The following is a 25,968-nucleotide window of genomic DNA, read 5'->3' as shown; positions in this document are numbered from 1 at the left end:
CTTCCTTTCTGATCGTGCTACCCAAACGCTCATCCACTCTTATCACTTCCCACTTTGGCAGAATGATGAGCCGTGTGAAAAAAAGGGGGGGTGGGGAGGGGAGAAATTGTGCAGCCGGCCGCATCGTGGCGGTGTGTGTTTTTTGCCTGCCACGGTTGTGGCTGGTCCGCACAGTTTCGCACCCATAGCGCCACGGGAAAAGGTGTAGTTATTTCCCGTGGTGCTGCCAGCGATAATGTAGAAACAATTATCTCCCGCAGCGTTACCGAGACACGACTCTGCCCAAACCCCGCCCACACTCCTCCCCTTCCCCTAGTTTGCATTGTACCACTGCGATGTGGCAGGGCCCTAACGCACGTGATTACCGGTACATCGTGATTCGATGAACGACCCGATTGGATTATTACTGCTCGCTCTTTGCGGGTCTCCCATTGACTCATCTTTCTCCACTGCGATCTGTTCAAAGCTCAGCTGCATGACTTATCTTTCTTCAGTGTCGCTATGGCCATGTAACCCCCTCTTCTCAAGTTGCTACATTGGCTCTCTGTCTGCTTCTACACACAGTTCAAGCTTCTATCTATTCCTATCTATGCATTCACTTTGCAACTCCTCATTATCTATCCTCTCTTCTCTTTCCCTACACCCTTCCTCATGAACTCCATTCGTCAGGCAGCTTGCTCTTATCTGTACCATCCTCTTCCACCGCCAAGTCCTGACCCCCACACTTTCCACCTCGCTGTGCCAAATGTCTGGAATACCTTTCCTCCCTTTCTGCCATATTCAAATCCAGTTCAAAAATTTAACTTTTTTTTTAAACTTCTTCTTCTCTGCAGTAAGTACCCTTCTTATAGGCTCTAGTTTGTCATGTATGTTTCTCTTGACTAGATTGTAAACTTCATGGATCAGGGACTGTCTTATGTGTTTCTGTATGTGCCACATGCGTCTAGTAGCTCTTTAAAAATGATGAATAGTAGTGGTAGTAGCAGAACTAGAAATTATACAGAGAAGAGCAAGAAAAAATGATAAAGGGAATGGAAGGGAGTTTAAGGCTATTCAGTTTGAAGAAGAGATGACTAAGAGGAGATATGACAGAAGTTTAGAAAATCATAATTAGTGTGGCATAACATAATAAGGAATAGTCCTCATTTTGTTTAATTCTAAATGTAAATGGATGTGATGTTGCATGTCTATCCTATATGCTCCATTTCCTATGGTTATTTTACATACATATCATGGAGTATTCTAGTGTTGATGTTTTTATCATTTCTTTTTAATATGACATTTTATAAATATAAATAAATAAATAAATGTTTATAAATAAATAAATGTTAAATAAATAAATAAATAAATGTTAAAAAAAGATAATAAGGAATAGTTGCACTTTTTTTTTTAGGGAAAAAGTTATTAGTTTAATTAATGAAAACTTTAATATAGAGGATCAATCTATTGAAATGGGAACAAAAGAAGTAAATACCTGGGCAGAATTTGATTTAACCAGTGCCGAAGAAATTAACGCTATCATTAATTAGACTAATCCTGCAAATTATCCCTTAGATAATATTCCAACTCATACACTAAAACAGATTAAGGAGATAATTATCCCTCTGATTATGAACATAATCAACCATTCCCTCTCTGAAGGACATGTACCTGAAATTCTAAAAACTGCTGTAATAAAGCCAGTTCTAAAAAAAAAGATAATCTCAACCCATCAGTCCTCAATAACTATCAACCCATTTCAAATCTCTCATTTATATCCAAAGTATTAGAAAAAACAGTTCAAAAACAGCTAAAGAACACTTGGAAAGCAATAACATCCTCTTCCCATCTCAATTCGGCTTCCGAAAGCACTATAATACTGAATCTCTTCTTCTGTCACTAACTGATATCACACTAAGAGGATTTGACAATGGACAAAAATTTTTATTAATACTACTAGATCTGTCGGCTGCATTTGACACAGTTAACCGTTCTATTCTCCTAAAAAGACTAGCAGAAATAGGACTTACAAAAACAACCCTACAATGGTTTTCATCATACCTAATGAACCGAAATTTTCAAGTAAAAATTAACAACTCATTATCAGAGAAAATAAAACTTAATACAGGAGTCCCACAGGGTTCAGCCCTTTCTGCAACGTTGTTTAACATCTATTTGTTGCCCTTATGCCATCTACTTTCCGGTCTTGGTTTAATGCACTTTATCTATGCCGATGATATACAAATCCTTATCCCAATCATTGATTCCATTGAAGCCACATACAAAAAAACTGCCATGTACCTATTATACATAAAAAGATTACTAACTCACATGAAACTCATTCTAACTATGTCTGAAACAGAAATGTTGGAGAGCAAAACATCCGATGAACTATTATCACCTTTGATACCAGAGGACAAGCAAACAAGAACTCAGCCTATGAAACAGGTCCATGATTCGGGTTTCATTGTTGACAAAGAACTAAACCGTAAAGCACATATTGCAACCAAAATCAAAGAAGGATATCACAAATTATCAATATTAAAACAATTAAAACCTCTCTTGGATCAAAATGATTTTAGAACTATCCTTCAGTTACTAATTTTTGCTAACCTTGATTATTGTAATGGCTTACTACTAGGATTACCGTTAACAACAACACATCCACTACAAATTCTCCAAAATATGGCAGCAAGAATTCTTATGGAAACAAAAAAGCATGACCACATCACACCGGTCTTAATATCACTGCACTGGCTTCCTATAAAATACAGAGTCAAATTCAAAATTCTAACAATAATGCACAAAATCATCTATGGAGAAAAAAAAGACTGGCTCAATACAATCATAAACATACACTCACCACAGCGTAATTTACGATCTATGAATCAAGGACTTTTACCTATTTCCTCAATAAAAACTGCCCAATTAACACAAGTAAGAGAGAGAGAAATCTCATTAGCAAGCACAAAACTAAGGAACTCACTACCCACAGAAACTCGATGACAACAAAACATAAAAAGCTTTAAAAAAGAGATAAAAACCTGGTTGTTCAAGAAGGCATACTCCAAAACTCACTGACATTCACTCTCAAGCAATATACCGTTCATTTAACTGTTTTATCAGCAAAAAGATTACTGACTCCTTTTATCATTGAATTGTCTTTTAATTTTATATTAGTTTTATACAGAAATTTTATTTGACTTTTATTTTTTATCTCTAATATGTACTTGTATTTATATTTCATTTATGTGCTATTAATATTTTTTATATATTTTACTGTTTTATGTATGATTTATGCTTTATGTATTTTATGTATGATTTTAGGAATTGAACATTTATTAGAAGTTTTATGCAAATGTTGTAAACTGTTATGATGGAACCCACCGAATGATGGTATACAACAGTAAATAAATATAAATAAATAGTTATTTAACCTTTCACATGGTACAAGGACTAGGGGATACTCTATGAAACTAACTGGGAGCAGATTAAAAATAAAGTTAGGGAAGTATTTTTTCAGTCACTACACAAGCTGTGGATTTTTTGTCAAGCCAGTAGTATAAATGAGTTTTAAAAAGTTTTGGACAAGGATTTAGAGGTCAGGTCTATTAACACTATTTAGTCAGGTAGGCTTGGGAAGTGCCATCTCTTACAGTTGTGTTAAGGAACAGATCTCTCCATTAGGATCTGCAGGATACTTCCAAATATTGGGGGCTGGGCACTGTCACAGACAGGATGCTGGGCTTGATGAACCATTGGTCTGACCCAATATGGCACTTCCTTACAACTCATCCATCATCGACTGTATATTGGCCTATTGCCCTCTAAGCTACTATGCTCTACTGAACTCCTGCTGTGGATGCAAGTCAGTACTCATGGAGGAAATCATACCATGGATGGACACAACTGAAATCTGAAGAATGACATTTGCCATTCCATCTTCTTTCCTCTTCCCTAAAATATGTACTTTGGAATTACCAAAGAGCACAGGATGCCTGTCAGTTGGGCTTAGGCAGCATAAGGAGATCTGAGAGTTTTGAATGCTGGTAATGTGCTGCCACAACAGTAGCAGAATGGGGATAGTATAAAAATGCAAGCATCATATGTCTGCGCTCATTGCCTGTGTGAGAACAAGGATGGCTACCAGGGCCAGCAATTCCTCCACAATCCCCAGTTGCCACATATCATCCACCCACATTCCTAAGCAGCGTTCCTGAACCAGTACTAGAATGAAGAGGGCTACCCTTGATGGGTCCTTTGCCCAACTTTGTTAAGTCTGGCATGTTTTTCAGTGTGAGAAGGGTAGGATCTGCACACATTGTTGATGGGTCCAATGCGAGCTACCATAGTGAGTGTGAGTCTTATGTTTACAATAATACTTTGTTTTGTACTATGTGGACTTGGTCCACTAATAAGTGTTTGTTTTTCTGGGAGTAATTTTCAGATTAACTTAAGACTCCATAAGACACCTGCTCTTGATTTCAGGATCAGAGCAGGCACTATGCCTACTGGCTACCAAAAGGCAGAAGAGAAGGCATAAGGATTCCTCACTAGCTGATGAAGGACACTCTGGGGTGGAGGTGAGCCACACTGTAAGTATTTCCCTAGACACGTCTGCCATTATTCATTATGGAATCTGGTATGTATATCTGAAAGTATTTTTTCATGTGGCATCTGTTTGTCTCTCTTCAGTAGGAATGTATGAGGGCAAAATATTCATTTTGGTTTGTTCATTTGTTTTCTAGGTCACCTTCCATTGTTTGATTCATGATAAACAAAAAAAAAAATTCATACTATTCATTTTCCATTGAAGTCAATGGTGGAATCAATCCTAAGGCCAGGTTCCGGAACTGAGGCCTAGACCCAGTACCAGGGCTGGACCCGAGGCTGGGTCTCATTATTGAGGCTTCAGCCAGGCCCTGGCATTGGGTTTGGGCCTAGGCCTTGGCAATGTGACCTGGCCTTGACTGATTCTGGCATCAGGCCTGAGCCTGGTGCATGGGTCTAGGTCTTGGGCCTAGGCCTGGGCCTGGGTGACAGGCCCTAGTCTCGGCTGGGCCCCAGCATTGGGCCCAGGCATAGGCCTCAAGCCTGGGCCTTGGTGATGGGACCCAGCCTTGGCCAGGCCCCAGCATCAAGCCTGGGTGAAGACCTTGGGTTGGGCTTCAGTGATGGGATCCAGCCTGGTGCCTGGTGCCTGGGCCAAGGCCTCAGGCCTGTGCCTGGTCCTTGGTGATGGGACACAACCTCAAATCCAGGCCTAGGACCTAGCCTTGGTGACAAGACCCAGCGATGGGACTAGACCAAGGCCTAGTCCCACCAGAAGCCTATTTTGGTAATAGTGCATACTATTTGCTTATAGATTGCACTATTTCCTGAAAATAGAAAAATTAATAAATATTTTGTTTTTAGAAAAAGGAATTGGTGCCTTTGAAATGAAACAGAAATGGGCTCATTTGACATTTTTTTTAATTTTCATTTCAAACCTGTGTACTTTCCTTCTCTCCAGCATGCTAGTATGGCACTCACTATATTCGCATATCTTATTTAGGTGTGTAATATCATTCAACTACAACACAGTGCCTGTGCTCTCCTTTTTCCCCTCTCTGTTGTGCCACTGTGTTGTGTATACTGTGGTAATTTTCCTGCCTGTGCTTAAGGCATGATTCTCTATTGCTTGCAGTGGAAAGGTACATGCTCTTTCTATGTTTCTTGAGTTGTTTCTGTCATGTTGCTTGTCTTTTTCTTTCTTGGTTACATTGTACGTCTTGGTCTCTTCAGTGCATCAAGTTTTTCACATTGTTTCTCTTTTCCCTTGAATACCCAGAGCATGTAGCAGCCTCTCCAAAGGGTTGCTGCTCCACATATTTATTTATTTATTTCCAGTTGTTTTTGTTTTTATTTTTAATATACTGCCTATGTAGGTACAAGCCTGGCCAGGGTGAAAAGGTGCTTGGCAGGCCTTGAACTAGGCCCTGCTAGTGAGATCTCTGGACTCGCAGTTAACAATGAAACAGCAATTTCTCCATATAGCTAAAACTGCCTTTTATAAGCTGAAGATGGTCAGACATTAAAGAATTTCTTGCCCCAGAGTTTGTTTCGTATTGTTGTACAGTCTATGGTATGGTCACACTTAGACTATTGTAGTTCCTTGTATGTAGGCTTGCCAGACAAGCTAATTCATGAGCTACAGCTAGTTCAGCATGCCACTGCACGAGTAGTAACAGGTCTCCCTAGAAGAGAGCATAACATGTCAGTATTGAGAGACCTTCACCCAGTGAAGTAGAGGATAAAGTTTCATTATTGGAAATTGCTTTCAAACTTCTTCCAGCTGCACAGCCATGTATTTTGAGAAACACAATTGAATGGTACACCCCAAATAGATCATTGCAATCAGAGGGTGCTCGGCTGCTTGAAATCCCCGCAGTTAGTGGATACAAAGGTACATACCAGGTCCAGAGCTTTCTTGTTTGCTGCAGTGGTTGCATGGAACAGTTTGCCAGAAAGATGCAAGAGTTGCAGGATTTGAAGATTTTATTTATTTATTTATTTTTTACAAAGGGCATTAAAGCCCAGTTTTTTTTATTGAAGCATATGAGTAAGGTAACATGATTTGCTCAGTCATGTTAGTTTTATACAGTGTCATTTTAGCATTTTATTTGTTTATTGCTGTCTTGTATTATTGCGTCATGTATCAGTAAAGGTGTTTTATGAATGCACTATTGTAATCCGCACCGGACTGGTACCTGGACGTGGTGGAATATAAGATATTTTAAATAAATAAAATAAGGCAGCCTCAGACCAATGTTAGCCAGGGTCATGGCCCCCACCCCTGAAGACCCAGATTGGATCTTGGGTGGGGGGGGAGATAAAAAAAGGGGACTGCTGGGAAAAGCTCCATGTTCTGGGAACCTAATGGCTGATGGCTGCATGGAGGATGAAGCTCTGTTGCTGCGGGGTGTGCCTGCTAAAGTGACCTAATATGATTAAATCTGGACTAAAATTTCACAGAGATTAATGGGCTGCTGGACCAAGTTTGGCACCAATTGTAAATAGAACTGTGTCCTGAAAAAATAAAATCCCTTGCATTTGAGTACAGGGGAGAACTGTTTTGTGTCCGAGGGAGGGGGGATCCTAACCCCCTATCCTGACAGCTTGCCCAAACCCCTTCACTCCTCTCCCAGTGGAAGCAGCCAAAGGAAATAAGAAAGGAAGAGTAAACTCTTGTGTATATATACTTTTTACATTTATATTCTGCTTTTCAGCACTTCAGGTGGTGTAGGCATATCTCTGTCTCCAGGGGGCTCATAATCTAACAGGCTGATACAGTACAGTGCGCTCCGACAGAGCGCACTGATAGCCGGTATTTAGACGCGCGTTTTCGACGCGCTAGCTTTACCCCTTATTCAGTAAGGGGTAATAGTGCGTCCAAAATGCGCATCCAACCCCTCCCGAACCTAATAGCGCCCATAACATGCAAATGTATGTTGATGGCCCTATTAGTTATTCCCGCGCGATTCAGTAAGTAAAATGTGCAGCCAAGCCGCACATTTTACTTTCAGAAATTAGCGCCTACCCAAAGGTAGGAGCTAATTTCTCCGGGCACCCGGAAAGTGCACAGAAAAGCAGTAAAAACTGCTTTTCTGTGCACCCTCTGACTTAATATCATGGCGATATTAATTCGGAGGTCCCGAAAGTTTAAAAAAGTAAAAAAAAAAAAAAAAAAAAATTGAAATAGGCCTGCGGGTTGAAAACCGGACACTCAATTTTGCTGGCGTCCGGTTTCCGAACCCATGGCTGTCAGCGGGTTTGAGAACTGACACCCGCAAAATTGAGCCTTGGTTGTCAAACCCGCTGACAGCCGCTGCTCCTGTCCGAAAAGAGGTGCTAGGGACACACTAGTGTCCCTAGCACCTCTTTTTATCGCCGGGCCTAATTTAAATAAATTTATTTACTGTATTGTGTGCACAGGAGAGTGTCCTGTGTGTGCACTGGGAGAGTGGGCGCTTGCCTGCTCTCCCATGTTTTTTACTGTATTGGCCCACAAGTTTGTACTGAGAGTGAAGGGACTTGCCCAAGGTTTCAAGAAACAGCAGCAGGATTTGAGTGCTGGTTTCCCTGGTTTATAAGCCTACTGCTCTAACCACTAGGCTACTCCTCCGCTCCGGGTTTTTATTGGCCGTACCTTGAAGCTAAAAGGCCTTGCTCTGTCTCAGACAAACATTGCCCTGAGATAATCAATTCTCCAAAAAGAAGAAAGGTTTTTCTTTGATTGTTTTCTTTGGGACAAGAGGAATGGAGTTCACCAGATGTTGGGAGCAAGTAGCATTTTGATTAAAAACAATCTTTCTTTGCTCCAAAGCTCACATAGAAATTCTGCTGTGTAATTCAGTCCTGAAATCCGGTGTAACCCCACCCCGGTGTGCTGGTCTAGTATGGGTGAGGCCATAAATTTATTTATACTCTTTGGGGCAGGAACCCTGACTAACTCTTGTACCTCCTCTACTTCCCAAGGTATGGATCTGCTGGACTTGGGGAAGAAAAGAGTCCTTTCAGGTGCCGATGTGAAAAGGGTGGTTTTCTTACACATTCCCTTGTGTTTCCCCTGGGGAGGATGCTGGTCTCTTTTGTGAGTGCAGAAATAAATACTCTGGAGCCATTTGATTAGTGTCCAAAATAAAAGGCTTTACTGTTAAGCACTGATGATGAATGCCACAAAACCCAGACTGCATCACTACAGAAATCTCTCTTCAGTTCCTCTACAGTCTCTTCCCTCTATCTGTGCAGGACTCACTTATATCAGGACAGAGAAAACATCCACTCACTTGGTTTAAAGTGAAGTGGAGCGTCCAGATGGGCAGAGTCTTTAGGATGGGCAAAACCCCTTCCATGCTGATAAAAATAGCAAAGCCTATGGCACAGAGAGTAAATCCTTTCTTTCTCTCCCCAGAGTGGTGAACGCTGGATGGATGTCCCCAGTGATTTTGTTTCCTTTACTCCCTTTTAGTACTCCCTCTGGATCCTTGGTATATGGGACCCTCTTTGTAGCAAGCAGTTCTCTTGCTTCTAGCAGAAAGGAAGGGGCAGCCAAAACCTTCCTCCTGGATCTGGCTTTGCTTCTTTTCCAGGGAGGTGAAAGTGTCCAGTAAACTGCATGAAGCCAGCCTCTACAGATAAATCTGTCCATAAGGGACTGTGTGCCTGTATGTAGACCCCCCCCCCCCCCACCACCATGACCACACGAGAAGAGGATCAACAGTAGATTCAAGGGTCACCGCAGTAGAGCCAGCACCTGTAGGCACAGCAGCATGAGAGATGCAAGACCCAGGCGGCAGCTATTGAAACCCTGTTTTAGAGATATCATCAGCCTGAGGCCGTGGTTCAGAGGAACTACCCACCCCCAAGTCCACTATCACCAGAATGCTTCAATTAAAGCAGGAAGCATTACTGAGTGTTCCTACACCAACGAAACCTGCATTTCAGATTACACCCAGAACACTTTAATGAGAAAACCGCAAGGATGTGTTGGATTAGTAACCTGGAGGCTGCTGAGTGGCTCGGCTAGTTAGCTTGATAAACAGCGCGACTGGAGTTAGCTGCATAAGTTAAGCAGCTAACTTCAAATATTGACTAACTCCACTCCCCCAAAACACTTCTTGCCCGCCCCCAGAACGCCCCTGACATATATGGCTAAATTCCAGCCGCACAACTAATTATGTGGCTAAAATTCAGCCAGATACAGCTTTTAATATTGCAGGTTAGCCATTTAGACAGATAATGTGTCAGTCTAAATGGTTTTTGAATATCAACCTACTTGTTCGCAGATGTTTACTGGTGTAATTTACACTTCCACTATTCACAGGAAATCCTGAGTTCATAGTGCAAGATAGGAGGTCCTGGAACCAAGGAGGGTCTGTGGAGGGTGCTCCTGTTGGAAGCGTGGACCCTTGAGCCAGCTTGAGAGTAGGACAGTCCACTGAAGAAGCCAACAGTGGCACTCGAAGCTGGGAGGCGGAACTGGACTAGGAGACCTGCAGGAACTTCACCTATACCAGCCCTCGTTCCCCGCAGGTTGAGCCCTTGGGTGCCGGGGCTGGCAGGTCTTAGGCACAGGTCTCCTAGAGAAGGCCGTCCGGTGGGCAGTCTGAGTTAGGGCAGGCAGAAGACAGGAGAGATGAAGACGGTCCAGGAGTCGAGGCAGGCAGCAAAGGAACAGCACAAGGAAGCAGGCCAAAGGTCGGGGCAGGCAGTAGACAAGCCGAAGACAGGAAACACACCGAGGGTCAGTGCGGGTAGCAGACAGAGGAATCCAGGAGCCAGGCCAAGGTCAGAACCAGAGAATCAAGCGAAGACAGGAGTAGAGTCAGGAACACAGGAGCGGAGTCAGGAACACAGGAGTGGAGCCAGGAACACAGGAGCGGAGTCAGGAACACAGGAGTGGAGCCAGGAACACAGGAGCGGAGTCAGGAACACAGGAGTGGAGCCAGGAACACAGGAGCGGAATCAGGAACACAGGAACGCTGAAGCAGGATCAGGAACAGCAACTAGTTTACTTGGAGAGTTGACCTGTTGCCAAGGCAAGGTAGAGGTGTTAGAAGTGGCCTATATGATGTATAATTAGAATGTTTGCCTTTCTGTATTTTCTGAAAACATTGTTTCAATGTTATTTTGTTAAAAGCTTAATAAAAATAAAATAAAAAAAAGAACAAAGAAGTGGCCTATATATAGGCCTCTGAAGATGACATCAGGTTGGGGGCCGGGCCAAGGTTTCCCGCCACGGTCCCTTTAAATTCTGGGCTCCTGTGCATGCATGCACCTGAGGGGCAGAGTCCCCAGCAGTGTTCGGCGGTGTCTCCCCCGCGGCCAGGTTTCCCAGCAACTACTGGAGAGAAGGGGTGATATCATGTGGGGGAGCTCCGGAGGGGAGAAGAGTTGCAGGGTTCTGCCCGTTTCCCTACCGAAGCCGAGGGGCCTTCCATCAGCAACGAGTGACTGGGCAGGTGAGCCTGGTTTTCCTCATTGACTTCATCTGGAGGCACGGCGGGTGATGTCATCCTGGAGTGACCGCTGGCCCTTTAAATTGGCCGGCAGTGCAGCGATTTGCCGTCGCTTAAGCCACGCACTCCGAAGGGGCAATTGGCTTTGCCCAGCTTCATCTGGCTTCGCCTAGTTTATCTGGACAGTTATTTTGGCCCTTTTGTTGTTATTAGAATGGAGAAGAAAAGGAAAGCTAAGATAGTCACCTCATCCCTACACTTCAACCCCTATGGACATTCACGTAACAAGAGTGAATGAGATGCCTATTGTGAACTGCAAGGGGGCATTTTCTCTGCCTCTTTGAGTCCTGGCGAAAGTCCTTCTCCACAAGGGAGAAAGGAGGAGTACCTTAGTGGTTAGAACCTAGTGGCTAGTCACTTTACCCTCCATTGCCTCAGGTACAAACTTACAGGTCTATCCAGTAAAGTGCGGCCGCGTTTACCCCGCGTTTACCCCGCATTCTACTCACTTTCTGGCCGCGTTAGCCCTTCCTGCGATCCCAAATCCCCTTTAACCTACTCCTACCATGTCCTAAAATCCCCGGGCAACCCCTTCCGCACGCGGCATGCATATTGCATGCAAACGAGCGAATTAGCTATTCCCTAGCATCCCGTAACCCGCGCCCTGACTATCGCTATCTTTCCCTGCCATTTTGTCGCGTGTTTAACCTGCAAACTTACCGCCTACCCTGACCCCTGCGGTAGAGGCAGGGGTAAGGGTAGGTGGCAAGCTTTCCCCCAGCCCCCGCTCACCTGCCCCGGCCGCGATCATGGGTGCCGGTCTCCGGGGCAGCCCCAGTTCTCTCCCCTCCTCCCGAAGCAAAAAAAAAAGCGAAAAAAACGTTGCAGCCCCCTCCAATGTCTGGAGGGGGCTGAAAAAAGTAAGTCGCTTCGCCGCTTCGTACTGCCAGCCTCTTCTTCCCTCCTCCCGGAGCAAGGCTGCTTTTCGCGCCCTGCTTCGGGAGGAGGGAAGAAGAGACACTGACAGTGTGAAGCGGCGAAGCAACTTACTTTTTGCAGCCCCCATCGGACCTCTCCTGCCTCCCGCTGCGCGACTTACTTTTTTTTGCAGCCCTCCGGCCATCAGCAGGAACAGATCTTGGCTCCCCTGCCTCCCTGCGAAGACGGATGCCTGCACGGGGGAAAGCGGCCCCTGTGCGTGCAATTGGCCGCTCAAGACGTGACGTCACATGCCGTGACGCCAAACGTCGTGACGTCATGTCTTGAGCGGCCAATTGCACGCACAGGGGCCGCTTTCCCCCGTGCAGGCATCCGTCTTCGCAGGGAGGCAGGGGAGCCACGATCTGTTCCTGCTGATGGCCGGAGGGCTGCAAAAAAAAGTAAGTCGCGCAGCGGGAGGCAGGAGAGGTCCGATGGGGGCTGCAAAAAGTAAGTTGCTTCGCCGCTTCACACTGTCAGTGTCTCTTCTTCCCTCCTCCCGAAGCAGGGCGCGAAAAGCAGCCTTGCTCCGGGAGGAGAGAAGAAGAGACACTGACAGTGTGAAGCGGTGAAGCGACTTACTTTTTGCAGGCGTCCATCTTCGCGAGCAGCTGGAGGCAGGAGAGGTCGTCCGATGTCCGGAGGGGGCTGCAAAAAGTAAGTCGCTTCGCCGCTTCGTACTGCCAGTCCCTTCTCCCCTCCTCCCGGAGCAAGGCTGCTTTTCGCGCCCTGCTTCGGGAGGAGGGGAGGGGGGACTGGCAGTCCCGATTTCCTGGTATCTGTCATTTCAAATGACATTTGAAATGACAGATACCAGCGTGGCGTGAAGCGTTAGGCCCGCGCACCCAGGATACTGTATAGGCGCTCTATCCAGTAAAATGGGTTGCGCGGGCCTAACGCTTCACGGACCCTTCTTAGACGCGGTTTACATTTGCATGAAATTATAGTTCAGGATCGAGCGGTAGGTGAGCTGCACTGTGCGTGCGGCAACTGCGGGTGCGCCGGGCACTAATGCAGCTCTTCCTACCGCTCGGTACTGGATAGACCTGTTAGATTGTAAGCCCTATGGGGATAGGGAAATACCTACAGTACCTGAATGTAATCCACTTTGAAGCACTGAAAAAAGTGGAATATAAATCTAAATAAATAAATAAAATAAACACAACCACCCATTAATCCATCCAGTGATGTCATTGAGGCTAATAGTCCAGTTACTCCTGGTGGCAAGGAACGTGAGTTGTTAATTAGACCCCCTCAGGCTGAATTTTTACCAACTAATCAACTTTCCAGTATCAATGATGGTAATTTACCCATGAACTTTGGAAGGCTTCAACAGCCTGTTGAAGATCCTCCTAATGTCATGCTCGTTGATTTGTGGAGGATGACATCTAAATTGGACTCTAATGTCTCTCAAGTGAATGCATACTTGTCTTCCTAAATTAATGCCAATAGATCCTCCATTGAAGAGCAGAGTGGGAAAATCTCTGAGTTAGAAACATCTGTTCGTTTATTATCTACTAAGGTTCAGCTATTACAGAATTCTGAAAATATACATATTAAAGATAGTTTGGTTTTGCATAGTGAGGTTGATAATATTGAAAATTTGATGTAATCAAAAATTTACATTTTGTTAACTTTCCTCAAATACGTTTGTTATCTGTTTATGAAATGTTTAAGAAATTTCTTAAGGAAATGTTAGCATATAGTGATGATAATATTCTTAGTATCTTCAGATCTTTTATTTCCCTAAACAAACTGCTAGAGGGGATAGGGCTCAGAGTGAAAATGTTGATACATCATCTAGTTTGGGAGTATCTACCGTTTTAGAGGAATCATTTGATGTAATTAACAATAGAACAACATTTTTTGTTTCCTTTTTATTGGAACAGGGTAAAGAACAGGTGTTTAAAAAATTCTTTAGGAACAAAGATGCTTTATTTTGTGGTCAGAAAACATACTTATTTCCTGATGTCTCTAGATCCACACAGGCTCGTAGGAGACATTTCTTGTTCTTGAAGAGTAGACCCTTGGCCATTGGAGCCACTTTTTTCCTAAAATTTCCTTGTCAATGTTTTATTACTTTTCAGGCTAAAATATTTATATTTTCTGACCCCTTACATCTGGAGATATTTTTATTAGATAAGACCAACTTAATTGAGAGTCCAGCTTAGTTATTTAAGAATTAAGACCAGTTGAATTTTGATTTCAACTCTTCTTCCTAATTGTATTTGTTACCTTAATTATGTGTTAATATACATATGTTGATATACCTTAAGTATGTGTGTGTATATGCATGTAAATGTACACCATATTTTCCTCTCTCCCCCATGATTATTGGGTTTAGTATGCAGTGTATTTATTTCTTTTGGGAAAAATTATGTATGTTGTTTTCCTTATACTGCAATACTAGCTTTCCTTTTTTTTTATAATGCTATCACATTTGAAAATTCAATAAAGAAAAATTATAAAAAAAAAAAAAAAGGTGCTTGTTTTTCTCTTGAACCAGAGTCTGCCTGGTCAAAGGCAAGTGCCCTGCTAGTGAAGCCACAGAACCAAAGCAGCCTCAGACAAATGTTAGTCAAGAAGATGTGTGTGCCCCCCAACCTCCCCCAAGATCTAGATTGGTCCTCAGGGGGAGGGCTCAAGAAGGGATTGTTGGAAAAAGCATTGGACAACTTAATGGCTGAAGGCTATATGGCAGAGTTGAAGGTTGAAGCTCTGTTGCTTCAAGGTGTACTTGGGCTCTGAACTGGAATACTGGTGAAGCAACTTAGTTTGGACTAAACTTTCACAATAATTAATGGACTGCTGGACCGGGTTTGGCACAAATTTATAAATAAACTTGTGTCCTGTAAATACAAATTCTTGTATTCAAGTACATAGGAAAAGTGTGCAGTGTCTGGGTGGGATGACAGCATGGCCACCGGTGGATACATGCATGCATTCCCCAAGGTTCGGCCTGAAGGTGAAGAGATGCCCCCTGCTGGTGAAGGTGTAATTGCATGTGCTGCCTTCGTTTCTGCTTTGCACCTCTAGTTTGCTGATTTTGCATGGGAGGCATCTTGAGTGACTGTCCTGTTCCTGTCTTTCAGCCTTTCCTAGACATGCTCATGCTCTGCTTCTGGGAGCAGACGTAGGAGGAGGAAGAAGATCCCTCACAGATTCCAGAAGCCCACCACTCATTCCTTCCCATCTCCCAGGAAGAGAAAAAAATGATATCATCTTCTTTTTGTTTGAAGACGGTGTCCTTTGTGGTTTTTCCTAGGTTTAGTGGTTTGTGTGCATGAGGGATGGGTGTGCGTACAGGACTATGAGTGCATGTGTACAGTGTAGGTCTCAGTATTATGGGCTGGCCTAGTGGCTCAATGGCAATGCTTTGTATTGCCATTCACAAGACCCCTGCATTTGAGCCCCAAGTCAGAGATCTTCTTCTGTCTGGGTCAGCCGGGCAGGGCTGTGAAGGCAGGCAACGTCCACAATCCTTCGGGTGGAAGACAGCAGCATTTTCATTGCTTTAGGGTGGCACCTAGTGGCCGGATTCAGGGCTCTGAACAGAGTGTGTTGGGGGAGAAGGAATATAAAATAGAGGAAACATCCCCAGGTAGTTGCAAATAAGGCTCATGATGCCAGATCCCAGCCTTGGTTCCAGTTGAGCTGGAAGTACAAAGCAACAGGAGGAAACCTCTGGGTGATTTATGAGAACGAGCTATGAATGGGGTATAGAGGGGAGAGATGTATAGAATGTGTGATGATGTACTTGTGTGGCGGGAATGGACAAACAAGTGGAGCATCGTGCCATGTTAATCATGGTAACTGTCTCTTTAAAAGTGGTGAGAAATGGCACCAAATAATAATTTTATTTTGCAGCCTTTTTTTCCCTAAGAATCTTTTTTTAATTCCATTCCAGTGAAATCAGATAGAGTAATATCTGTGTGTGGCACGGTCCATTGCCTAAGATTTTCCATGGAAGAAAAGAAAAAAATACATTTTTCTTCCCAAGGAAAACAAGTGGACATTGGTTATAGATGGAAATGTCAATTATCCTTGCAAAGGTACATTTGAAATTAGGATAAGTAAACAATTTATTTATCCATGGTGACGCTTCTCTCGTCGGCTCTCCACAGCAGCCCCTTCTTCTGCCGTGCTCAGTTTTCCTCGGTGGTGCTATCGAACAAATACACAATTGTAGGCGGCCAATGTAACCGACGGAAACCAAGGGTGACTTCTGACTCGTATGCATACAGGTTCCAGATATGAGTTTTCATGCAAATCCATTCGCTCGTATCCCCACTGATACTAGGGTCATAGATGGACGAACACAACCCCAGAAGATGGTTTTTTTTTTTATTTTCCATAAAGCAGATCTAGTAATGGGAGCTGTGTGTGGATGAAAGGCAGGCCACCCTTCTGTTCTGAGCTGGAGCAAATCTGTGCAGGGGAGATGAATGAAAGCCACCCATCTGGGATGTGGGGGGATGGGGGAGTGAATAATACCCCAATGCGGGCAGGGCTAGAGATGGAGCAGAAAGCCATAATGGAGTGTGAAGGCAGGCTATGCCTCTTTTGCACCCTAAATATCTTTATTCTGGCCTTCTGGAATAACTTTCTGAGAGCCCGAAAACCCACCAAATAGGAGATAAATATCCTCTTTTATGACAATAGATATTTGGGGGAGGGAAGGAGGGGGAACCCAACATGTGTCGCCTTTTCTGCTCAAGAAGTGCCCAAACCATTCGGGATAAATTAACCAATAAAAAGTTTCTTGATTGCCATCAAAAAGATCCTAGGTATGTTCAAGGATCAAAGGTGAGCAAAGGCCTGCTCTTCCCCAGGAACTGTAGGGTAAGCTTCACCGATACTGGGACGCCTAGAAATCATTAAGAGAGAGAGAAGTAAGCTGCGCAGAGAGGTGCACACAGTCCCTGGGATTTTACAAAAACATCATTTCTCAAGCCCATATTTAGTGCACACGCACATACACAAAACATAGAAAAGCAGAAAATGATTGTGATATCTGCCTCCGATAGGCATGCACAGTCTGTGGCTCCATCGGCCTTGCTAGCTGAGCCTAACTGTTCTCCTTTTTCTCTCACGCCCTTTTTTCTTTCCTTCTTGGGCTTTTTGTCTCTCTCGTTGTTTTCTTCTGTCCTTCTCTTTGCCGCTTTATTTCCCTTGCTCTCTTTCCACTTTTTTGCCTTTTATTCCTTCCTTCTCGTTTTCTCTTTCTTTGCCTCTCTTGCTCTCTCATTCTCTTTTTCTTGCCTTTGAGTCTCTCTGTTTTCTATATTCTGCTTTGTCTCTCTTTCCCTTTGTTCTTCCCTTTTCTTTTTCTCTTGATTGTTTTGGCATGTCACCTTTATCCTTTTGTCTCTTACATGCTTTAATTAATTCTCCCCATCCTCCTTCCTATTTATCTTTTTCTTTTGTTCTTTCCATCTATCTGTCTCTTGTTTTTGTTTTTTTTTATTCTCCCATTTCTCTCATTCTTTCTGTCCTATTTTTGGTTTCCTTATTTCCTGCTCACTTTGCCTGGCACTCTCCCTTTGCTGTTCTCTTTCCATCACTGCTCCTTTCCCTTTCTCTGTGTCTTATCTTGCTCCCACTTTCTCCCCCTCCTGATATTCCCCTCCTTCCTTTCTACTTTTCTCCACTCCCTCGCCCTCTCCCCTCCTTTACAGGGTGAGTCATCCCAACATCTTACAACTTATTGACACCTTCGAGACCAAGAAGGAGTTTTACATCATTCAGGAGCTGTAAGTATCTCCAGGCTGTGCTGTTTCTTCCCTGCCACAAACTTCATCTTTTATTCATCAAAGGCGATAAAGAAAGGTAGAGAGATTAATCACAAGCTCAGGCAGGAGGTTTAGACCATCTCCCTGAGACTATGTGGTAAAGGCAGTGTGTCTCTGTAACACATCCTGCCATGGGACTGGGCGTCCCTGTAACACATCCTGCCATCAGACAGAAGGAACTAAGCAGAAGGACTGAGTGTCCCTAATAAAACAGCAGGAACTATGCACAAGGGCTGAGTGTTCCTATAACACATCCTGCCAAATAGGGACTGTGCAGAAGGGCTGAGTGTCCCTATAACACAAACTGCCAAACAGCAGGGACTATGCACAAGAGCTGTGTGTCCCTATAACAAAAACTGCCAAACAGCAGGGATTGTGCAGAAGGGTTGAGTGTCCCTAAAACACAAACTGCCAAATAGCAGGGACTGTGCAGAAGGGCTGAGTGTCCCTATAACACAAACTGCCTAACAGCAGGACTGTGCAGAAGGGCTGAGTGTCCCTATAACACAAACTGCCAAACAGCAGGGACTGTGCCCAAGAGCTGAGTGTCCCTATAACACAAACAGCCAAATAGCAGGGACTGTGCAGAAGGGTTGAGTGTCCCTATAACACAAACTGCCAAACAGCAGGACTGTGCAGAAGGGCTGAGTGTCCCTATAACACAAACTGCCAAACAGCAGGGACTGTGCACAAGAGCTGAGTGTCCCTATAACACAAACAGCCAAATAGCAGGGAATGTGCACAAGGGCTGAGAGTCCTAGTAGCAACCTCGCCTGACACAGTAGGAATACTTCTAGAGAGGATAATAATGTCTTCTCTTGGAGAGGTACTCTTGACCTGATTCGATCAGCAGCTCTCTGCTGTACTGATATTAATCACAGACCCACACTTCACATCTTCCCACAGAATAAATTTACAATTTGACTGAGCAGTTCCCAACACCGGCATAGGAGCTTACAGTGTTGCTATCCCTTGGCTCAATATCTAAACCTCCTCTGGTGCCTTCAGATTAACTGCAGCTCCCAAAAATTTCACTTCTACAGAAGAGAATTTCAGTACTGAAATAGCAGCGAGTGCTGCAGAGCAGGATTACGTTCCCACTGGCAGAGCCGTGCGGGGGTTTCAGTACTGGAATAATAGGGTAATACTAGTTTATTTATAAACAACAAATTATTTACATATATACATTATTTATAGTATTCTGACAGCAGAAACGGAAACCGTTGCATCACATAACTAAGAATGAGTGATTTGCCCAGAATGCTCCCCAGACTTGTAGGGTATAATATTCTTTTTCAGTAGCAGTGGATTCTTTAGCAGATTAATTTTCCTCAAAACTAGTGCTGCAGGGCATGATTGAGATGCTGTAACATAGTGGCCCTGGTACTGTCCCTACCACCTAGCAGGGATTAAAACTCTTGGCCATTTGAGAGTCCCAGCAAGCATTGCGCAGGCCTGGCCTGCCACCCCGCACAGGCCTCTCTCTCCTGGCAGTCTCCCACCCCGCCAACTGGATTTCCGCTTGCCACTGAGCAAGCAACCCTACGTGCAAGCTACTCCCTACTAGGGAAACTGTGAGCTCACAACTCTCAGAGAGGCTTTCACAGACTTATGTACTAAAAGTAATGGCATCCTATAGCAATCCACTAATCAGTGGCAAAAACACAGTGGAGTCTTAAGTTGAGCCACTACCAGACTGGCAAAGTTAGCCCGATAAACTTCATCCACCTAGCTGTGGGTGGTGGACTTAGAGGTCGTGTATCTCCTATGTAGTTTCTAGGGATGTGAATCGTGTGATCGTCTTAACGATCAATTTTGGCTGGGGGGGGAGGGAAATCTGATCGTCATGTTTTGTTTTTTTTAAAAATCGTTAAAAATCGTAAATCGGGGGAGGGCGGGAAAACCGGCACACCAAAACAACCCTAAAACCCACCCTGACCCTTTAAAACAAATCCCCCACCCTCCCGAACCCCCCCAAAATGTTTTAAATTACCTGGGGTCCAGTGGGGGGGGTCCCAGCGTGATCTCTCACGATCTCCCACTCTCGGGCCACGGCTGCATTAATAGAAATGGCGCCGGTGGCCCTTTGCCCTTACCATATGACAGGGCAAAGGTAGCGCCGGCGCCATTTTGGTTCCTGACACCCGACGTCAGGAGTGCAGGAGATCGCTCCTGGACCCCCGCTGGACCCCCAGGGACTTTTGGCCAGCTTGGGGGGGCCTCCTGACCCCCACAAGACTTGCCAAAAGTCCAGCGGAGGTCCGGGTGCGACCTCCTGCACTCGCGCCATATTGCCAATATTCAAAATGGCGCCGGCGCTACCTTTGCCCTCACTATGTCATACGACATATGACACGATTTACAATTTTTTGACGATAAATCGGGGGAATTGTTATTGTATCGCGGCTCTAACGATTTTTGACGATTTAAAATATATCTGACGATTGTTTTAAATCGTCAAAAAACGATTCACATCCCTAGTAGTTACCAACAGAACAGAGAATTCAATTTAAAATTCTTTCCCTTGTCTTTAAGTCAGTCAGGGAAATGGCCGTCACATTTGTACAAGCCTCGTCAACCTTTGCATTGACAAAGAGGACTTGTTGCCGAGGTACTGGATCGAAGGCAAATTGGATATGAGGAAACCCGCGGAAAGGCTTTTTTTTTTCATAATTGGCGCAACATTGCGGAACGCATTGCCCCCGACATCTGCAACTGATCTAGGACATAAAAATATTTTGGAAATAATTAAAGGCACACCTGTTTTCTAAAGCTTTTCCCAGTGCTCAGACTGACTAATCCTTTTTTAATGTTTTCATGTTTCAACTGTGATCATTTGTTCTAGCTTATGTAAATGATCTGTGTTGATTTGCACATCGCTTAGGTCAATTTTATTTATTCTAAATGGTTTATAAGTCTTTTAAATAAATAAATAAATAAATAAATAAATAAATAAATAACTAACTAACTAACTAACTAACTAACTAACTAACTAACCCAGGTAGCATGGCTGAGATATTCAATGCATGAGGCTGCCATCACCTTAAAGAGCCCTGTGGCCCAACATGGCTCCTCCCACAAGTAGAAAAAAAAAAAAGGTCACCAGGGGTCTAGTAAGCCAATCTGAGGCAACCCTGCAAAAAAATAAAACAGAATTAAAAAATAGATTAAAGGTGCTGCACGTCAACAACCCCGTCCTTATTAACATAATCCTCCTAGGAGAGAGTCCCCCCTTTCCATATAAATAATAGGCTGGTAGAGGCTCCCCCACCTCCAAACTCTTCAAATATTATGTTGGTGGCCTAGTGGCCTCCATCCCAGACCCCCCCCCCCCCCCAGATCTCCTGCACCCCAAATTCCTTAAAATCCTCATTGGTGTTCAGATTGCAGGCCCGGAGAACCCCCTAGCCTCAGGCCTGGTTAGCGCCATTTGGAAAATGGCACCGACCGGGCCTTGCCCCATCACGTGAAGGAGCAAGGCCTGTTTGGCACCATTTTGGAAAATGACATCAATCAGGCCTGGTGCTAGGGAGCGCCCGGGCCCGCAATCTGAACACCAATGAGGATTTTAAGGTAATGGGGGTGTGGAGGGGCAACTGGGGTGGGGGGGGGCATTAAGCCATTAAGTGTTGCAGGGGGGCCACTACTGGCCTATTATTTATATGGAAAGGGGTGGCTGGGGGTGGGAGGGCTCATTCTTTGGGGGTAGGGTGAGTCAATAAGGAAGGGGTTGGCTGGGTGGGATTGTCATCGCCGCATGGCACCTTTAATCTATTTTTTAACTTTTTTTTTATTGCAGAGCCATCTTCATTGGCAGCTACAGGGTGGGATGAGAGATTTAGCAAGACGCCCCAGTAACTTTTTAAAAACTTTTTTGAGGGATATCATGTTCTGCCGCATGTCTCTTTAATTCTACTGTGGGAGCACGGGGACCATGTTAAGGTCTCGGTGCTCCCATGGTAGGATACTGTTTTTGGTAAAGGTGTAGATAAAATAATGTGGTTGAAAAATGTCTAAGTTAACCCCATTATTTTATTTACATAGAATTAGGTATACATGAGCTGCTTTGCATAGATTTGCAAAATTCATGCATGCAAATACCATGTAAAGCAAATCATTGTAATACATAGATTTCAGGCTGAAACATTGTGCAATATCATGAATATTGCACAATGTCAACATGATAGGGCTATATCGCGTTATATACAGCGTTTATCGCGCATTATAGCCTTATCGCAGCATGATCACTCTCTCTATAAGTGAGCTGAATAGCTAGCTCTATCCTGAAACGCTACCACCCTGCCCTGTCCCAGGCGTCTCTGGCTAATTTTTTAACCGGCTACAAAGTTAGCCGGATAAGTCCGGAGTGGCCAGCACAGCCAGATAGTTAAAGGGGATCATTTAGCCAGCTATGTTCGAACCTAGCCAGCCAAATGACGCTGAATATTGACCCTGGTGCTAATAAAATAATATTTATTAATAAAAAGGATTTACAGTGAATTAAAAAGAAAGGCTTGAAAAAACTGCAAACAGGGAAAAAAGAAAAGGAATTTTCGCAGTAATAGAAACTTCTGCACTTAAATCAGTGTGCCTACAAAGTGAAACGCTGCATATTGTTCAGCCAGATCTGAGTAATGCTTTGCTGTCAGCACACGGCTGAACTTCCCAGCTGAAACGGGTCTCTCTCTCTCAGCTCTTTCCAATGGTCTCTGTAATGGACCCTCAGAAGCAGCATGAGGTCAGCAGCTTGGTCTGACTGTGGGATTCACGCCATCAGCTGCCCATGGAGCACGGCACTGTTATGACTGCCATCTGCTGTCCAGCTCAAAATCCTTAGAAAGAAAAATGTTTTCAAAGTCAAAGGAGTTTTAAACGACAGACAAATAATAACCTTGCAGTTTTTCCCACAAATCGTTTTGCAGAGCAGAGTGGATGGGGAGTTTACCGAGTCCTCTGCTTTCTTTTTACAGAGCTACTGGAGGGGACGTCTTCGACTGGATCTTGGATCAAGGTTACTACACGGAGAAGGATGCCAGCAACGTGATCCGGCAGGTGTTGGAAGCTGTAGCCTATTTACACAGTCTGCACATCGTCCATCGTAACTTAAAGGTAAAATCGTGCTCAGGGGGCTGCCCAGAGCTGCACAGTTTCCACACCCTTCCCAACGCATTCCAGGTGGAGCAGTAAGAAAAAAAAAATAGACTACAAATCCCAAGGTGCAGTAAAAAAAACAAAACAAACAACAACAACAACAACATCTGGGTGTGGAACAGTGAGTTACCAGTAATTTGAGAACATCGGTGATTGTCTGGAAACTGGAAGAAGCCTCCGTCTAGCATGGACTGATCGGTTATTCTACGGTGCTGTCTGCTGACCAGCAGGCTGCTGCATAAAGATTCAGGACCTCAGGCTAAATAATTCAAATTTATATATACACACTGTAGAACATTTCAAGCTAAAAAATTAAAAAAAGAATGAAGAGCAGATCTTTATCAGCATTGCACTGAAACACGTAATGCATGAATACAGCACGGACAGCTGAACAGCATGTTTTCATCAGAGCCCCATGAAAACAGTGTTGTGGTTGAGGACCCAGCTAGGCTGGGAAACCCCCATGGAAACAGTCCAGGGCTACAGGGCAAGACAGAACTAAGTTAGGGAATCTTCAGCCTAAACCAGCCACCTTCCCCGTGGTTTGAGCCCTTGGTTCTGGAGACCAGCAGACCCCAGACAGGGGCTTGGACTGTGGCTAGTGCTGGACTGGAGGCTGGAGCCGAGGCAAGGCTGGAACCAAAGGCAGGCATGGAACTGGAGTCTGAAACAGGATGCAGGGAGGTGAGGCACACTGAAACAGGCTGAGACACTGGAACAGGATGGGACCTGGAACACTGGAGTAAGCTGGGAGACTGGAACAGGATGGGTCACGAACACTGGAGTAAGCTGGGAGACTGGAACAGGATGGGACCTGGAACACTGGAGTAGGCTGGGACACTGGAACAGGCTGGGACACTGGAACACTGGAGTAGGCTGGGACCTGGAACTCTGGAGTTGACTGGGACACTGGAACAGGATGGGTCACGAACACTGGAGTAGCTGGGACACTGGAACAGGCTGGGACACTAGAACACTGGAGTAGGCTGGGAGACTGGAACAGGCTGGGACACTGGAACAGGCTGGGACCTGGAACACTGGAGTAGGCTGGGACACTGGAACAGGTTGGGACCTGGAACACTGGAGTAGGCTGGGACACTGGAACAGGCTGGGACCTGGAACACTGGAGTAGGCTGGGACACTGGAACAGGTTGGGACCTGGAACACTGGAGTAGGCTGGGACACTGGAATAGGCTGGGACCTGGAACACTGGAGTAGGCTGGGACACTGGAACAGTAGAGTAGGCTGGGACCTGGAACAGACTGGGACACTGGAGCAGGACAGGACGGTCAAGACAAAAACTAGACCAGACAGGTAACACAAAAGGGAGGCAAAAGCAGAAGGCTTAGGAAAGCCACAGAGCAAAACTAAAGCAAAAGGCTTAGGAAAGCCACAAAGCATTCAGAGACATGGGGCCATGCAGGGAGCCGATCAGACTCAATGACAAGGCCCTGAGCATAACCAGGGGCACTGTTACATAGTCTGGACCCTTCTGAGACATGGGATCACAATGACTATGAGTGGAGAGAGGGTAAGGGTAGCTCCCCAAGGGCCTCTGGTGGTTGGGAGGCTGCATAACAGGCAGAATTACAACAAACAGCAAGGACAGCTGAAGAGCAGATCTTCATCACCGTCCCATGTGAGCATCACACTAATACATTTAAAGCATTTATTCAGCACGGACAGCTGAAGAGCAGATCTTCATCACCGTCCCATGTGAGCATCACACTAATACATTTAAAGCATTTATTCAGCACGGACAGCTGAAGAGCAGATCTTCATCAGAGCCTCATGCAGGCATCAACACTGATAAAAGTAAAGCAGGAATACAGCGTGGACAGCTGAAGAGGTTTATGGAAGGAGATTTTATTTATATATGAATAGTGGGCATAGAACAATAAAATGTGTAAAACGTAAAATAAGATTTAAAAAAAGACAGGAGAATTAGGAAGCAGAGCAGAAGCAGCACAGCCATAGCTAACCTATAGCTTATATGGCTTCGGCCATAGGCGCCATCCAGCAGGGGTACCATCACTTTCAAAATTTGGTAGATGATCCGCCGGCCTTTTCTCCACTGACAGAGGCTTGGTACCTGAAGAGCTCAGCTGCCAGAGGGGAGAAGAGCTGCTGCACCATCCTCTGGGGGATAGAGGGGTGAAGCGGTGGTAGTGGTCCCCCAAAAAGGGACAAAAAAAATCACCAACGCTGCCACCTGCCCATGCACAGTTGGGAGTAGATCGGCCCGCAAGAAGCAGCATTGGCCTCTCACCCCCAGATGTCAAGAGGAGTACATCCACCAAACAGCGTCAGCCTCCTCCACTGCTATTATTTCAGCTGTCCCGCGGGCCAAAAAAAAAAACAAGCATTGGCCTTCTTCCCCACCCCCGCAGTCAGAAGTACATCCCGCAGAGCTGCATCAGCTTCCTACCCTACCTCGGCAATCAGAATGAGCATGGCTCGCAGAGCCACAAAAAACAGCATCTACCTCTACCCACCCTGCATTTAGGAAGAGCGTGGCCTGCGAACCAAAAAAAAAGAAGCATAGGCCTCCTATGCTGCCACTGTAGCCAGAAGAAGCATGTCTGCAGAGAGAAATAGAGAAAGAGAAGGAGCATGTGTGTGAGAGAGAGAGAGAGCAAAGGACCATGTGTGTGTGTGTGTGTGTGTGTGTGTGACTGAGCTTGTGAGAGCAAAAAAGCATGTATGTGTGTAGGGTTGATCATGTGTGTGTGAAAGAGAGCACAGGAACATGTGTGTGAGCATGTGAGAGCGAGCAAATGAGCTGTGTATTTGTGCATGATTGAGCATGTGACAGTGAATGGACATGTATGTGTATGACTGAGCATGAATGAGAGAGCAGAACATTTGTGTTTATGATTGAACATGTGTATATGAGAGCAAGAGCATGTGTGTATGACCGAGCATGAGAAAGAGCGAATGAGCATGTGTATGTGTATGAGCATGGGTGAGATAGCAAATGAGCATGTGTGTGTATGAGCATTTGAGAGAGAGCGAAAGACCATGTGTTTGTAAGATTGTGCATGAGAGAGAGAGAGAGAAAGTAAATA

At 44.8% G+C, this 25,968-nt stretch overlaps 1 protein-coding gene across 1 annotated transcript in view; it reads left to right on the top strand.

The window, feature by feature from the left end:
* Positions 1-25,968, top strand: part of LOC115096480 (caM kinase-like vesicle-associated protein) — a 189,331-nt gene that overhangs the window by 117,213 nt on the left and 46,150 nt on the right. Inside the window, exons 4-5 of the mRNA XM_029611149.1 lie at positions 17,636-17,710; positions 22,720-22,858. Coding sequence (XP_029467009.1) covers positions 17,636-17,710; positions 22,720-22,858 — 214 coding nt within the window. The remainder of the gene's footprint in view (positions 1-17,635; positions 17,711-22,719; positions 22,859-25,968) is intronic.

The sequence above is a fragment of the Rhinatrema bivittatum genome, chromosome 1 (assembly GCF_901001135.1).
Source record: "Rhinatrema bivittatum chromosome 1, aRhiBiv1.1, whole genome shotgun sequence".
Taxonomy (NCBI): domain Eukaryota; kingdom Metazoa; phylum Chordata; class Amphibia; order Gymnophiona; family Rhinatrematidae; genus Rhinatrema; species Rhinatrema bivittatum.
Note: the sequence above shows the minus strand (reverse complement) of the source record. Positions and strands in the feature narration are given on the sequence as shown.